Raw genomic sequence first — 16,937 nt, 5'->3', positions numbered from 1 at the left:
TTGGGCCATGTGAGAAGGAGGCTCATAGTTTTTATTCAAGTGGTGTCATAGCTTCACCCAGGTCACCTGACCAGGAAGTCACCACACCAAATCATGCACACACAAAAATGAAAACATAAACATAAATGGTTGTTTCCTCAACAAGTTGCTCTTTCCCATTTATTGAAAAGAGAAACCCCATACCGCTGCATGTATTGACATCAGGAGTTTTCCAAAACTGTGAAACAAAAATGTCCATTGGGTCAATTTGGTCATTTGTTTAACCAAATTGATAAAACGTGTCATGTGGAGATGGTATGCATTTAGCATTTTTGTAATGTTAAAATTAACATGGTACATGGCATTTGTTCAATAGACCTAAAAATAAAAAAAATCTATTGCAAAGGATTATTTTTTTAACTCATGAAATTAGAGAAATTAATAAACAGTAACATGGAATTATACAAGTAACCCAACAGCCTTCTTGAGTTCATCACGACACATATAGTTGTGCAATATGTGTCTCTTTGTCCCTGTAATAGGAGAACTTGGCACTTTGGACTTCTGGGCAGATAGAACGCTGGCCGGCACATGGCGATATCTGCCACATTAAGCCTCAGGCATTAGGAGGACATGCAGAATGCAGAAAGATCGGCCAATAACCATCTGAATCCAGAGTACTTTTTGTTTCTGGCTGCACAGCGTGGAGGTAAAAAGCCAAATGTATCATTTTGAAAGAGCAGGGATAATGCAACAACTAATATACATACCACAAGTCAATATCAATGTCTTTCGTACAATGTGTTTTATATATGTGTTAACAAACATCTGTTATCTGTTGACTCACTCAGCATTTAATCCATGCATGGTAATATGGTACATTTCCTGGCAAGCAAACCTCAGTAACAATTATTGTTTTACTCTCTTGTGAATCATTGTAAAGCATTATCATGTTGGCATCACCTCACTATGGTATGATCAGTCATTAAAATGCTGGTATGCACTTTAAAATAAAATGGAATAAATAGAGATGTATTGGATATTGCCAATATTGACTCATAATCAATCAAAATGACTTTAACATTGACTCTCAACCCTTAATATCCATGTGCACGTCCACCATCTACGCCAATAAATTACACATGTAGTAGTTTAGCTAAATGTAAGAGTGATTTCTCCACCTATACCCAATCATTCACCTCAATAATTCGACAAGCGTAGAACCTGTGGCAGTTCTGTCTAAATAAGTACTTTTTAAGTTGTAAATCAGCTGGCTTGTGTCTGTGTGGTTTGCCGAAAATAAGTCCATTTCTGCTTTGGTTTGCATTTGTATGAAGTGTACATGAATCCTTAGAGATGGATACATATTTTATAAGGACAAGTGTTTGATTTATTTCACAGACATAAAATGTGCCTACAGGTATAGAAACATTGAAATATAGTTTTTTAAAGGCACATATGCTAAAATGTGTAAAAATGCTAACGCATCTGAGCTGTGGAAAGGCCGTTTTATTCCAAAGGATGAATACTTACAATATATGTACTGTACAGTAGATATAAAGTAGTCTGTATATTTACATATGCATTTCTAGGGTCATCTGAACATTCTAGAACCTTGGATGTTCATGTTTTGTTATTTTCATTTAAGACAGACACTAGGTATGTTTCCATTAACTTGTCCAGGGATTTTTTTTGTCGACATAGAAATTAGATGCGATTGATATGTATTGTTTTGTCTGCTAGGGTGCGTTTCCATTTAACTATCTTGTGTCGATAACAACTGGCCGTAATGACGTCACAGCTAAACCCCAAAACGTTTTTGGAAAAACCTAACGTAAACTCACGTAAACTCATACATCGCCTTGGTCCGTACAATTGCCCTTATTTTAGCTCACTAAAAACGTAATACTTCCATAATTCCTTTCAACTGTAATGTCAATACCATTGTAAAGCACAATTTCTCCCCTTACCAACAGAATCAATTACATGACCTAAACGCTGCACATTTCTGCATAATTCAAGCAGGCAATGAGCCCCGTCGGGTCGTTTTAAAAATGGCGGTGGGGAAGCGAAACTAATGTGTGATAGTGAGGAGGAGAGGAGATGTGTGGGAAAACTGCTTTTTTTCACTCGATCTGTCACACTTATCACCTTATCGCCTCTAAAAATGTAAATAAAACACTATAAAGAGTTTATATAATGTGTCATTACATACCTATTTGAAGGTTTGTGTCGAATTTGAATGGGGTTTTTAGGGCGGTGCTAAAGTGATCTTAGAAGTAAACAGCGGCTTTGAGAATGATGATCGCATGCAGTGATGACGCAAAACAATGACTAGGTACCCCCCTTACCCCCGTCACTGTCCATTTCCTGTTTTTAAAGGATGAGAGAAGTGCTACACCTGGTGGAGAGAGATTGTAAGACGGAAATAGTTGCTTTATGCTGCTGTTCGTTACGACATGACACGTCAAGATGTAACATCAGAGGGTCAGTTTTTTCAACTTTTCTCCACTACTATAGAGCCATTATTACCATGTCGATTAACGCTTGAATAGAAACCTAGTTCACACCCCCGATTTTGATGTCAACACAGTCACTACAGTTCTTTGTAGCCTCGTTTGAATGTTGTGGTTGCGCACATTTGTACGGAATGGGGTGAGTTTACGTTGGCTTGAATAAAAATGTATTGGTTGAATTGTTCCCATTACCCATTTGTGGCAATTTCCGCATTAATAAATTGGCAACAGCCTGTATGCCCTCTCACCTATCTCTTTCATGTCTCAGGTAGCCTGCAAAAGTCAGCAAGGATACTAAAATGCAATAATTGACTAATATTTTCCATAATAATTCTCATGTACCAACATGTCGCCTAGGTCTGTGCACTCCTGTAGATCTGAAATAATTGGATGGCGAAACTTGCCAGCCAACCATAAGAGCAAGGTGAAGCAATTCAGGCATTCTTGAAAGTCAGAACAATCCTTGTCTTGCAAAGAAACATCATTTTTTATAGATTTTTATCAAATAGATGTTGCAAGCAGTATGCATTTAGGATTGTGAAGTGGACCTTTATAGTCAACCTACGTGATGACAACACTTTCCCCGCGTACCTTCAAAATTATTCGGCAATCATCGTTTAAAAAAAAATGTGTTTTCCATCATCATTTGCCGCAACAAAGAAAGTTAGACAAAATAAATATCCTGTAAAACGGATACAATTTTTGTTGATCTTTACAAAAATGTCTCCAATATCTGCCGTTTTCATTACACATTGCAACGTTTTTTTTTACAACATTTATTTTGTTTAATTAACCTGTGTCAATGGAAATCTACCTAATGGTATCCATGGCATTTATCCCTTTGCCCTGTTGCCGACTTAATTGGCACATTTTGTGCTTAACGAATCAATGCCCAGTATTGCATTGCTCCTTCATCTCGTCATTTTTCACCCATTGATTGCCATTTGACTGTCATTGAATTTCAATGTTTTGATTTAAACCCAAGGATAACATCATTGTATACATCTCAAATGCCTGTCATTGTGTTCGTAGGCTGAAGGCGTGTATATATTCTTAGTGACACAATTGAAGTTTGGACTCTTGGATTACACCTGTCATCAACATTAACATTGTTATAGAATAGCAGTGGTACAGTATCCTGGCCTGCTCCTCTATGGCTCGATACAGTGAAGAGCTGTATGTGTGTGCACGCGCTCTGATCCCACGCTGGTCTATAGTACAGGAAGCTTCGCTTAGTAAGATGATGCATCTCAATATCCTTTTCCTGGAAAATTTGTACTATTTAAAAAATAAATTGATATGTATTGTTTTGTTTGGCAGGTGCATTCGGATTTCCAGGATATCTTTTGTGATTTGATTCGGGGACCAGAACCTAAAGAGGCTATCCATTCAAAACCTGAGACCAAAGGTTATTGTACAATTTTTCAGAATGGAAAAAAATGGAAAAACAAAAAGCTGTTTAGCCTACACAATACATCATTACTTTTAAGTGGCTAAATCAATTAAGTATATTTTTAAATCATTATTATGATTATTTGCTATCAAAATTCAATCAAATTGCAAGGTTATTATTATTTTCCCCCATACATCTATATGCATACCAGTTTCACAAAGTACATGCACATAGCAACTTTTTCAAACTGGAAAGCCTTAAAACTCTTGTTACTCCTTTTCCCATCCTCATATTTTACACAATCTGAAATCCAGAAAGAAAACATCTACAGACACAAACCATGATAATACAAAATCTGCTATTTAAAAAAAAAGAAACAAAAATGAAACACTCATTTGATGACTTCTAATGCACATGCTAAGATTGGCAACAATATTTTGGCATGATGTTCTGTAAATAAATCATTTTACTTTTCTTCCTAGATAGATAGAATTGCTTATAGAAAATAATACCTGATGCATTTTAAGTCATTTCAAAAGCACTTAACTGCAATCATTTTAAGTTAAGGTGAAACAGGCATACACTCACTTTAAAAAAAATACCATATCTCCATTACAATGCTAAGTGTGCATCGTTTGGTACATTGTTACCAAGATCCTATACTATTTGAATGAGCTGGCAATAAGGAAAGTTGTGATAACATCTGATGGTTCTGATTTGTATTTCTCAGATGGGCCATTTTCCTGGGGAAATAAGTACCCATGCTTCATGCCTTGAATCCCTCACAAGAAAAAAACACACAATTCATGTCCAAAAGGTTTTCCATTTCTTTCCGAAGCTCCTTCCTCTTCTATCAATCCCTGTGAATCACTTCAATATATTATATCTTTATACCAACCAAAAGAAACAAAACAAAAGTTCTAAAATAAGATTTGGTTAGGAGCAACATTGGAGATGCATTGTACTTGTATATAAAAAAAAGGAAAGCAAGGAGTTGTCTGTGTAGATGAGCCAACCCAGTCTGATGATCTGTTCCATTTCAACGTTTTACCATTTAGGCAAAAGCATTGAAATGCAACATATAGTTCAAAACACTATGATGCACTAGGCTCAGATAGATTTCCTTCTCTTCATGAGTCGCCGATTGTCTGTGAAGCTGTGGAGGCCTGGGGAGACTGAGCTAATGGGCGAGGGGAAGAAGCTGTTCTTTAGGGTGCTGGGAGAGATCTCCTCGATGCGGTACGACACCGAGTGAAAGTACTGGTGGGGGTTCAACTGGGAACTAAAGGAGTTCTGGTGGGAAAAGGCACATTCTATCCCTCCTCCTCCTCCCCCCATCCCTCCCCCTACTCCCATCTCTCCCCCACAGCTACCAAACTCATGTGAGTTGTAGTTCATGCAGGAGCAGACAGATGGCACATCGTTGACCTCGGCGCAGAACTGGCCCTGCGTCTCCCTGCGCCTCCTTCCTGCACCTCCTCCTCTCCCCAGCGTCTCCTCCTGAATGTGGATGATCATACTGTTTCTGTTCCCCGCCAGCGAGGCCCTCTCCTCTGCGTCCCGCCTCTCGTCTTCACTGTTCATGGTCAGGAACCTCAGCACCACCAGGTTGAGGAAGGCTCCTATGACAGTCAGGCCCACCAGGATGTACATGAAGCTGAAGGCCACGTACAGGGGCCTCCGCTGCAGGGCCCGGTTCTTCTGCAGGGCCACAAAGTCCCCGAAACCGATGGTAGTCAGTGTGATGAAGCAGTAGTAGTAGCTCTGGAAGAAGCTCCAGTCCTCGTAGTGGGAGAAGGCGGCCGCCCCGATGCACAGCGTCCCGATGCAGGAGAAGAACCCCACCGTCACCATGTTCTCCATGGAAACGTCGGTGATGCGCATGCCACAGCACTTCTTGATGCGCTTCAGGAGGGACTTGACGAAGGTGTTCATCCTCTCGCCCAGGCTCTGGAACATGACCAGGGTCAGGGGTATCCCCAGGACGGCATAGAACATGCAGAAGGCCTTCCCCGCGTCTGTGCCGGGAGCTGCATGGCCATAACCTGCAGGGAGACAACAGACCACAGTTACCAGAATGTAATGGTACAGCAGCATGGTAGAGCAGCATGGTCATACCCTACAGGGGAGAGAAGACACAGACAGTGATCAGGACCTAACATCTATCGTACAGTAGTATGGCAATAACCTGAAAGAGAGGCAACAAACCAGAAACCGGGACCATTATGTTACAGCGATGGCTGGATAACTGCCAGGGTTGGGCTCAATTCACTTTTCAATTCAGTTCATTCAGCAAGCCAAATTGCTCATTCATTTCCTCAATTGATTGAATTAAAAATAGAACTCAGCCCCACCCAAGCCACTTATCATCAACTCAACTGTCCCAGTTGGCTTTTAGATTTGTTTACAGATAATACCCAGCGAAAAATCCCCAAAGCATCTTGATGTTCCTTTGCCAAGATGGCTTTTGAATAAGAGCTGAGCCCCACAGACAGGGCCGGTATTGAATAAGAGGGCAGCACAGAAATGGGTCCAGTCATTCATCTGAGTACGGCACAATGATTATAAGGTTGTCCAATTAGTGGGAACTTTCCTCTCCCAGTCCTGTGAGCTACAGGGAAGTGTGGGAAATGTAGGAGTTATTGGATGAGGAAGGAGTCGTACAGGAGCCAATAAGGCTTTTAAGATAATTCAACTTTATCTATAGGCCTGCAGTTGCTGACTCAAAGACACACACACACACACACACACACACACACACACACACACACACACACACACACACACACACACACACACACACACACACACACACACACACACACACACACACACACACACACACACACAACCCCAACCTGTGCTCATAACTAAAAAGATTATAATAGTGTTGTTGATGGTCCAGATATGGAATACGATTAAATCTAACACAGATGTAGGGTAGGCTATACATGCTTTACTATACAGTACAGTACATGAGTGGTTTTGAATATGAATATGAAAGGCAATGCTGAGAATACATGTTCCTTTTCCGTAATCCATTTCTGCTGTATCCCTAACAGACATAGTATATTAGGTCTAACTCACAACAACCGAAGTTGTTGCCAAATAACACCCACCAGTCTTTTCCATGGAAACAACTGTTTTGACCAAGATACATTACTCTCCTACTATTTTTCACAGACCCGTTGTAACCTGAACTCGTCTATTGGCCTTTGTGTTTCTTTACGATTGATTTCATACATTCCCTGATGGGCGTCCACCCACTCAAGCACGTGAGGAATGATTATATTTATAGGCTCAGGACAAGATCTATCTGATTTGTAGCAAGCAGGGAATGGGATTTTATGTGCATATAAAGTGTGCTCCCGTGACCCAATATGCTTTACTCCTGCAGCTTCTCTGGACTAGATTGAGTAGGTAGCAGATTAGGGCAAACGGTTCACAGTGTTGCATTACATTTAGACTTATTTAACAAGCAAATGGAAGGGAAAACTGTTTTAAAGATCTACGCTAATATACAGAGCCTTCAGAAAGTATTCACACCCCTCGACTTTTCCACATTTTGTTGTGTTACAGTCTGAATTTAAAATGGATTCAATTGAGATTTTGTGTCACTGATCCACACACAATACTGTCAAAGTGGAATTATGTTTTTAGAAATGTTTACCATTTTTTTTTTTTAATCAAAAGCTGAAATGTCTTGCGTCAATAAATATTCAACCACAAAGACCAGGGAGGTTTTTCGATATTTTGCAGGTGTCCTTCCTAACTTGGTTTGCTGGAGAGAAAGGAAATCGCTCTGGGATTTCACCATCAGGCCAATGGTGACTTTAAACAGTTACAGAGTTTAATGGCTGTGATAGGAGACAACTGAGGATGGATCAACAACATTTTAGTTACTCCACAATACTAACCTAAATGACAAAGGAACTAGAAGGAAGCCTGTACAGAATGAAAATATTCCAAAACATGCCTCTGGTTTGCAATTAGGCACCATAGTAAAACTGAAACAAATGTGAAAAAGAAATTCCCTTTATGTCCTGAATACAAAGTTTTATGTTTGGGTCAAATCCAACACAACACATCACTGAGTACCACTCGTATTTTTAAGCCTGGTAGTGGCTGCATCATGTTATGGGTATACTTGTCATCATCAAGGAATAGGGAGGTTTTTAGGACAAAAAGGAAAACCTGCCTCAGTCTGATTTCCAACAGACACTGGGAGACAAATTCACCTTATAGCAGGAAAACAAGCTAAAACACAAGGTCAAATGTACACTGGAGTTGCTTACCAAGACGACATTGAATGTTCTGGAGTGACCAAGTTACAGTTTTAACTTAAATTGTCTTGAAAGTCCATGGCAAGACTTGAAAATGGCTGTCTAGCAATGATCAACAACCATTTAAAAAAATAATTTTAAAGAGAATAACGTGCACATATTGTACAAAGTTCTTAGAGACTTACCCAGAAAGACTCACAGTTCTAATCGCTGCAAATGGTGATTCTAACATGTTCTGACTCAGGGGTGTGAATATGTATGTAAATAAGACATTTCTGTATTTCATTTTCAATACATTTTCAAACATTTCTAAAAACATGTTTTCACTTTGTCATTTTGGGGTATTGTGTGTAGATGGGTGAGAAAAAACATCCTAATCCATTTTGAATTCAGGCTGTAACACAATAAAATGTGGAATACGTCAAGGGGTATGAATACTTTCTGAAGGCCCTGTATCTCACCAGATACAACACTTTGAACTGTCTTCCCCCAACATGAGAAACCAAACATGATCATTTGCAATTAATGTACACATAGAAAAAAACGAAGGTCCGGTTTCCAGGACCAAGGTTAAGCCTACTCCTGCACTAAAGCTCCATGAACCCAGCCCTTCTGCAACGAAATGCCTTGTGGGATATATACAAATGATTAAGTATGTTGTTCCACGAGGTGAAAGTTTAGCACTATGTAGATATCCCAAAATGTTACGCTGAAAAATGGTGTAACGGCAGCTATGACTGTGCCCTTATCAATATCTTTATTTATTCATGTTCCTACCCCAGTCCTCTCAGTGATAAGGTAGACATGCGGTATTCATAAAATGAATGAACTGCATTATTAACCCAGAGCCTGGTACACTGTTCTGTCTGAACAAATGAAACACGGTTATTCTATCAGACTGATTCTCATATTCCTCCTCAAATTTTCTTAAAAGTGTATGTCAAAGTTCTCCAAGCAGCCACCAAAAGAGTTGGTTGGCTCACTTGCATCTGATCGCAGAAAGGTGCACATCTCACATTGTCAGTAGGAATGTATCTTGCTCCGTTGTGCACCACATCAGTGAACCTCCACGGCTCTGTGCGTCTCTCAACACAGACAGAGAGATGACTGAAAGTGTTGTTGAACACCTGCCAACTAGGATGATCAGATCAGTTACAGTGTGTTGATGCTGATAGGAGAATTGCGATATTCATAAAAATACAACTTGGGCCCCAATCACAACACTGATACGACCATATTACTCAGTTCCAGCAGCATTTACTTTGACATCTCCAGCTTCAAAAGTCCATGAGAACCACCTTTGTTACAGCAGCTAGCTATTAGATGTTACTAGCGATGCCCTGTATACACTCCACCCCCTTGCTGTGCTGCTCCCCTTGCCAGTGTTAATTAATCACCTTTAGATGGATGTTATTGATTCTATCACCCTCATCTTCATCAGCTCTGTGTTCTGTCTTTCAATCAAGTTGGGAGAGACAACATCTTCTAAGTGATTAAATGGATTTTCTGAGACCAAACGGAGAGCCAAAACCAACACAAGTTGTTTGGGCATTAAATCAAATCAAATCAAATGTATTTATATAGCCCTTCGTACATCAGCTGATATCTCAAAGTGCTGTACAGAAACCTAGCCATTACCAGGAGGATTGTGAGGATATTCTTAACAAAATTGCTTCATAACATTTCATTGCAACTATAAAGACAGGAGCTAGCTAGATAATGTTATTCATAGCCTATTTATAGTGTTTAAAAAAAAAGTGAAACATCTCTGGATGGGTCTTTCCAGCTATTACATCGTGTACACCTTCTAATAGCAGCAAGCAGCTGTCTTCATTCCCTCTTGCACATTCAACAGCCTAATTAATATTGATTTTAATCTCTCAAATTATTCCTGGGGAGTAATCAGGTGGTACTGAATTACATTGGCAGACAGACATGACGATGAATGGATAAATCACATTTGATTTGTGGCACTACTTTATAACTGTGCTGAAATTGGCTCAACACCGTCCACTAGGTTATTGAGTAACAAGTGCGTCTGATACTGTACTCTTACATAACCTAACCAACAAAGCCATCGTATTTAATACATAGGCACGTATTAGATATTAATACAATTATCTTTACCGCTTCAGATACTGTGTGTGTGTGTGTGTGTGTGTGTGTGTGTGTGTGTGTGTGTGTGTGTGTGTGTGTGTGTGTGTGTGTGTGTGTGTGTGTGTGTGTGTGTGTGTGTGTGTGTGTGTGTGTGTGTGTGTGTGTGTGTGTGTGTGTGTGTGTGTGTCCACTTTGCTCCTTCAGAAACAAGTACCTCTGTCTCCCTCACTCAGTTCCACCCAGTATCTGACATCAAACCTCATGTCATCTGTACTCAGTCTCGCAAAGAGAACAGGATAAGGGCCATGACACATTGGTAGGCTGACAGGATGCACTTCTCTAACGTACAGTATGCATCTTTAATTAAGACGTTAAGAAACCCACTGACCCGAGAACTGCTGTTACCAATGTCCTTGAACAGATTCAACCATAATAGGGGAGAGGTTGGACATGTAGCTTTTCTGCATTTCTCTCGGTATTAGACTCTGAGCTTTAACAGTAAAACATCAAGTCCTGCTACTGACTAGAGGAACAAAGAAGACCAATATATGCTCCTTCCCTCTGTGCCTGCACATATAATAACAGTTATGTACAACCATGCTGTTATGCTTTCCTAATAAACGAGTGCATCTGTAAATATAGCGTACAGTAAAATATTGTCTCATTTTGCAAGATTGTCAGACCAGAGGGATGGTTTTCTAATTGTTGTAGTAATGACTTGGTTCATAGAGTATATACTGTCTTCTATGAGCTGGCCTGCTAAAGTGCCTGTTTGATGTTGGATACTTGGTTTTGTGTTGCTGTGTTGGACTCTGTGATTGGATACTTTGTGTTTTGTATTAGTGCTAGACTCTGATTGGATACTTTGTGTTTTGTATTAGTGCTAGACTCTGATTGGATACTTTGTGTTTTGTATTAGTGCTAGACTCTGATTGGAGACTTGCTGGACTAATTTGTTTGTCCTGCTATAACGACTCCATTAGCAGTTGTTGTCAAGGGAACCAACACATTTATTCTGCTGAGCAGAGACCTGTGTATCTATGTGTGTCTGTGTGGGTGGGTGTGGGTGGGTGCCTGAGTACGTGGGTGTTTGTATGTGTTTATAGATGTGTAATGGTGATGCACTTGACTATACAATTGCTGAATACTCCCCTGAGCCTTTATATTTAGCAATTTAACATGACACTTACAAGACTTCTATACAAATCCATACACACTATGTTGGTCAAGTCAAAGCGTGTGATACCTCTTTGATATCAGCAGGATTATCCAATTTAAACATCATGGTGCTAATCCTGTATCTCCTCATCTTTGCTCAAATATTTCAAGGCAAGATAATCAAATCAGATCAAATGGTATTGGCCGCATACATATATTTAGCAGATGTTATTGCAGGTGTAGCGTAATGCTTGTGTTCCTACCTCCAACAGTCAAACAATTCACAACAATACACACAGATCAAAATGTAAAATAACAGAATTAAGAAATCTATAAATATTAAGATGAACAATGTCAACATAATATATACAGTACCAGTCAAAAGATTGGACACACCTATTCATTTCAGCTTTTCTTTAAATAATAATAATATAATAATAATAGTGAAGACATCAGAACTATGAAATAACACATATGGAATCGTGTCGTAACCAAAAATGGTATAATTGAGATTCTTCAAAGTAGCCACCCCTTGCCTTGATGACAGCTTTGCACACTCTTGGCAGTCACCTGGAATGGATTTCAGGTGCATTACTTTAAGACATGAAGGTCAGTCAATCTGGAAAATGTCAAGAACTTTGAAAGTTTCTTAAAGCACAGTAGCAAAAACCATCAAGTGCTGTGATGAAACTGGCTCTCATGAGGACCGCCACAGGAAAAGAAGACCCAGAGTTACCGCTGCTGCAGAGGACAAGTTCATTAGAGTTAATTGCACCTCAAATTGCAGCCCAAATAAATGCTTCACAGAGTTCAAGTACCAGACAATTCTCAACATCAACTGTTCAGAGGAGACTGCGTGAGTCAGACCATCATGAAGAAACCACTACTAAGAAAAGAAGAAACAACCACTAAGAAACCACTGCTAAAGGACACCAATAATAAGAAGAAACGTGTGGCGGTGCTTTGCTGGTGAAACCGTCTGTGATTTATTTAGAATTTGAGGCACCCTTAACCAGCATGGCTACCACAGCATTCTGCAGCGATACTCCATCCCATCTGGTTTGCACTTTGTGGGACTATCATTTGTTTTTCAACAAGACAATGACCCAAAACACACCTCCAGGCTGTGTAAGGGCTATTTGACCAAGAAGGAGAGTGATGAATTGCTGATGAGTTGGAGTGCAGAGTGAAGGAAAAGTAGCCAACAAGTGCTCAGCATATGTGTGAACTCCTTCAAGGCTGTTGGAAAATCATTCCAGGTGAAGCTGGTTGAGAGAATGCCAAGAGTGTGCAAAGCTGTCATCAAAGGAAGGGTGGCTACTTTGAAGAATCTAAAATCTAAAACATACTTTGATTTGTTTAACACTGTTTTGGTTACCACAAGTTTCCATATGTGTTATTTCATAGTTCTGATGTCTTCACTATTATTCTACAATGTAAAAAAATAGTACAAATAAAGAAAAACCCTGGAATGAGTAGGTGTGTCCAAACTTTTGACTGGTACTGTATATCTATACTGTATGTGATGGAAGGTATAGACATTATGGATAGTATGTGGATAGAATATTTTGTATATCTGTAGAATACGTAGTATAGAATAGTATTCGCCAACAGCTGAATAGGATGGCATCGACTAGAATATATTAAATGAGTAAAGCAGTATGTAAACATCATTACAGGGACTTGTGTTCGATTATTAAAGTGACCAGTGATTCCATGTCGATGTATATAGGGCAGCAGCCTCTAAGGTGCAGGGTTGAGTAACCGGGTGGTAGCCGGCTAGTGATGGCTATTTAACAGTCTGATGGCCTTGAGATATACGCTGTTTTTCAGTCTCTGTACTGTACTGTACTGTACTGTACTGTACTGTACTGTACTGTACTGTACTGTACTGTACTGTACTGTACTGTACTGTACTGACCTCACCTTCTGGATGGTAGCGGGGTGAACAGGCTGTGGCACAGATGGTTGTCGTCCTTGATTATCTTTTTGGTCTTCCTGTGACATCGGGAGCGGTAGGTGTCCTGCTGTGCAGGCACTGTGCCCCCGGTGATGCGTCGGGCAGACCGCACGACCCTCTGGAGAGCCCTGCGGTTGCTGGCAGTGCAGTTGCTGTACCAGGCGGTGATACAGCCTGACAGGATGCTCTCAATGGTGCATCTGTAAAATTCTGTTTGGGTCTTAAGGGGCCAAGCCAAATTTCTTCAGCCTCCTGAGGTTGAAGAGGCACTCTTGTGCCTTCTTCACCACACTGTCTGTGTGGGTGGACCATTTCAGATTGTCAGTGATGTGTATGGCGAGGAACTTGAAGCTTTTCACCTTCTCCACTGCGGGCCTTTCAATATGGATGGGGGCGTGTTCCCTCTGCTGTCTCCTGTCCATAAGCTCCTTCATTTTGATGACGTTGCGGGAGAGGTTATTTTCCTTGCACCACTTCGACAGGGCCCTCACCTCCTCCCTGAAGGCTATCTCACCATTGTTGGTAATCAGACCTACTACTGATGTGTCGTTTGTAAAAATGATGATTACGTTGGAGGCGTGCGTGGCCACGCAGTCATGAGTGAACATGGAGTACAGGAGGGGTTGCACAGGGCGGGGTTCAGACCCAGGGCCCAGAGTTTAATGATGAGCTTGGAGGGTACTATGGTGTTAAAGGCTGAGAGTTAGGCAATGAACATAAGTATTCCTCTTGTCCTCTTGTCTGTGGACCTATTTGGGCGGTATGCAAATTGAAGTGGGTCTAGAGAATACAAAACCCAGCACAGTGCTACTCATAACACCTCTCATACTGAGACGTTGGTGAACCTGCTCTCCATGTCATTCCTAACCATATCAAATGTCTTGTAATGTATGCACGCATGACTGTAAGTCACTTTGAATAAAAGTGCCTACTATCGAGAAGGGTTAATTACTTGAGTAGTTGATAAAACTGATGTATTTTAACTTGTCTGTTCTGGGAGGTTAATCCACCTCACATTATTCCAGTGGCCTGGAGACATTAATTGCCTGTGAGCCATGGAATTATAATGAAGGTCAGGACAGGAGAGTTCGACTGCAGGATAGGAGGTGGCGCAGCAGTTAGCCTGCCGAACACCTTGTGGATCTCTTTCTGAGGACCTGTCACCAGTCGCCACACTGACAAGAGCTAACTAACTATGAGTTAACTGTCTGCACTCCAGAACAGCATGTGCAGAGAAGACACTCAAACACTCCCTCCATGACTCTGGCTGGCTCTACGTTGACACAACGGCCCAGAATGAAGTATCCTTAAAATCCACAATAGGAAACTTTAATTTCTGTTTGTTTGTAGTTCTGGAGAACCTGAGAGAGAGGTAGAGAGGAAAGCTAATGGAGATGAACTGAATGACATGAAATATCCCAATGGCAAAATAGTATCAATAGCCCCTCATTGCAATTGCTGTTGCTTGATATGGAAAGTTCAGTATGTGTAGTCTATAGTAGACTAATGCTTTGTGAAGGATGAAGCCCATGCTTGGCAGTATTTGTTTAATAGATATAGTTTCTCTACGATGAAAGTACAAAACCAATATCTTTCATCTCAGTTTACAGAAAACTTCCCACACACACACTCTCAAACACAAACCAATATGAAGGGACGTACACACACAGTCGAGTGCGCACACAAACACACTCACACACACACCAGGCTGTTCAAATATCAAATTTGATAAAATCTTATTAGATAACCTTCTTGTCTACACCCACTCACCCACTCTACCTTTCTGCCCTACATCTCCTGTGAGGCACACACACACACACACACACGCACGCACACGCGCACACACGCACACACACACACACACACACACACACACACACACACACACACACACACACACACACACACACACACACACACACACACACACACACACACACACACACACACACACACACACACACACAATTGTCTCATTGAAAACACAGGGGTTGGGTAGGTTATTATATTACAGCATTAAAGCACAGGTGACTCATTCGTCCTTTAACAACAACAAAGGGAAGAAAGACTTATAACGATGTTTTACTCATTTCCACCGTCTGAACACATGCTGGGAGCATCAGGCTTTGAAGTGTTTGGTCTGAGGCATGATTTGTTTGTCTTTCTCTTGCTGGGTGTCTGGTGCTCCTAGACTGATGCCAGAAGGGCCACCCTGAGTTACTAAAGAAACAGACAAACGAACACGTTGGGGTGGGAGGTGTCGCAGATGGTTCAGCACACTACTCGGTACTGGGATCGCCAAATTCCGGGAACTTTCAATAAATTCCCTGGTTTTCCAGAAATTCTGGTTGGAGGATTCCGAATTTCCTGCTTATTCCCTCCTGATTGCGGGAATCTTCCAACCGGGATAACCATGGAATTTATTGAACGTCTTCGGACACTTGCAAGCCCACTCAGCACTAATACAACGTTCACAGAGAGATATTGAAGAGAAGAGGTATTAGGATAAAGGAGGACAGGGGAAGGAGCAGGGCAATGATGTAGTGTATATCTCTGTTTTACGTATATTCAGCATATACTGGAGCTCTGTTCATGAGGCATTATCATTGTTGTCTTTTCATGCAAATATACCCCAACACCTTCAAAGTTAGCAAGGGGACCAGTAATTCACTTCTACAAACAGTAGTGCTTGTTTCAACGTTTACCGATCAACGACCAAGGTGGAGCTACTGCCATTACTGCTTACATCTGCCAAGGGTAACGCCCCCTTACCCTTCTCAAGGTGAGTGAGTGGACAAAACTGTGAAAATGCCTCTAAATTATAAGAAACTATCACATAAACCGATACTGAAGCTATTTACAGAAACAGCTACACAGACAATTAGAATGTTCAGCAATAACAGAGTTAGTGTGGTTAAGTATTGATGCTATTTAACCAGTGTGGTTGAGTATTGATTTTATAGAGGTTGAGTATTGATGTGGATGTCAATCATATGAAGGTCAGTAATTTGTGGCAGTGTGGCAGACACAGTGGCGAATACGTTATTAGTTTTTTTTTTAAATGAGCCAAAATAACATCATAGATTTCAGTATTATTCTGAGGCGAATTCGATAATGGATTTCAGAATCCGATGAGAAGCATTTGAGTGAGAATACTCTCTCTCTCTTCCTCTGTCTATCACATTCTCATTCACACACACACACACACACACACACACACACACACACACACACACACACACACACACACACACTCACTCACTCACTCACTCACTCACTCACTCACTCACTCACTCACTCACTCACTCTCTCTTTCTCTCTCTCACTCACTCATTCACTCACTCACTATCTCACTCACAAACACATACTCACTCACTCTCTCCTTTACTCCATCACTCCTTCACTCACTCACACACTCTCTCACTCACTTACTCACCCACTCACTCACTCACTCACTCACTCACTCACTCACTCACTCACTCACTCACTCACTCACTCACTCACTCACTCACTCACTCACTCACTCACTCACTCACTCATAAACACACACT

The 16,937-nt window shown here is 40.9% G+C and overlaps 1 protein-coding gene across 1 annotated transcript in view; it reads right to left on the bottom strand.

The window, feature by feature from the left end:
- The window catches only part of LOC118398053 (potassium channel subfamily K member 9-like), a 52,019-nt gene continuing 35,082 nt past the window's right edge, over window positions 1-16,937 (bottom strand). Inside the window, exon 2 of the mRNA XM_035793032.2 lies at window positions 1-5,933. Coding sequence (XP_035648925.1) covers window positions 4,999-5,933 — 935 coding nt within the window. The 3' untranslated portion in view covers window positions 1-4,998. The remainder of the gene's footprint in view (window positions 5,934-16,937) is intronic.

Source organism: Oncorhynchus keta, chromosome 19 (genome assembly GCF_023373465.1).
Source record: "Oncorhynchus keta strain PuntledgeMale-10-30-2019 chromosome 19, Oket_V2, whole genome shotgun sequence".
NCBI lineage: Eukaryota > Metazoa > Chordata > Actinopteri > Salmoniformes > Salmonidae > Oncorhynchus > Oncorhynchus keta.
This window is presented reverse-complemented; position numbering and strand designations above follow the sequence as displayed.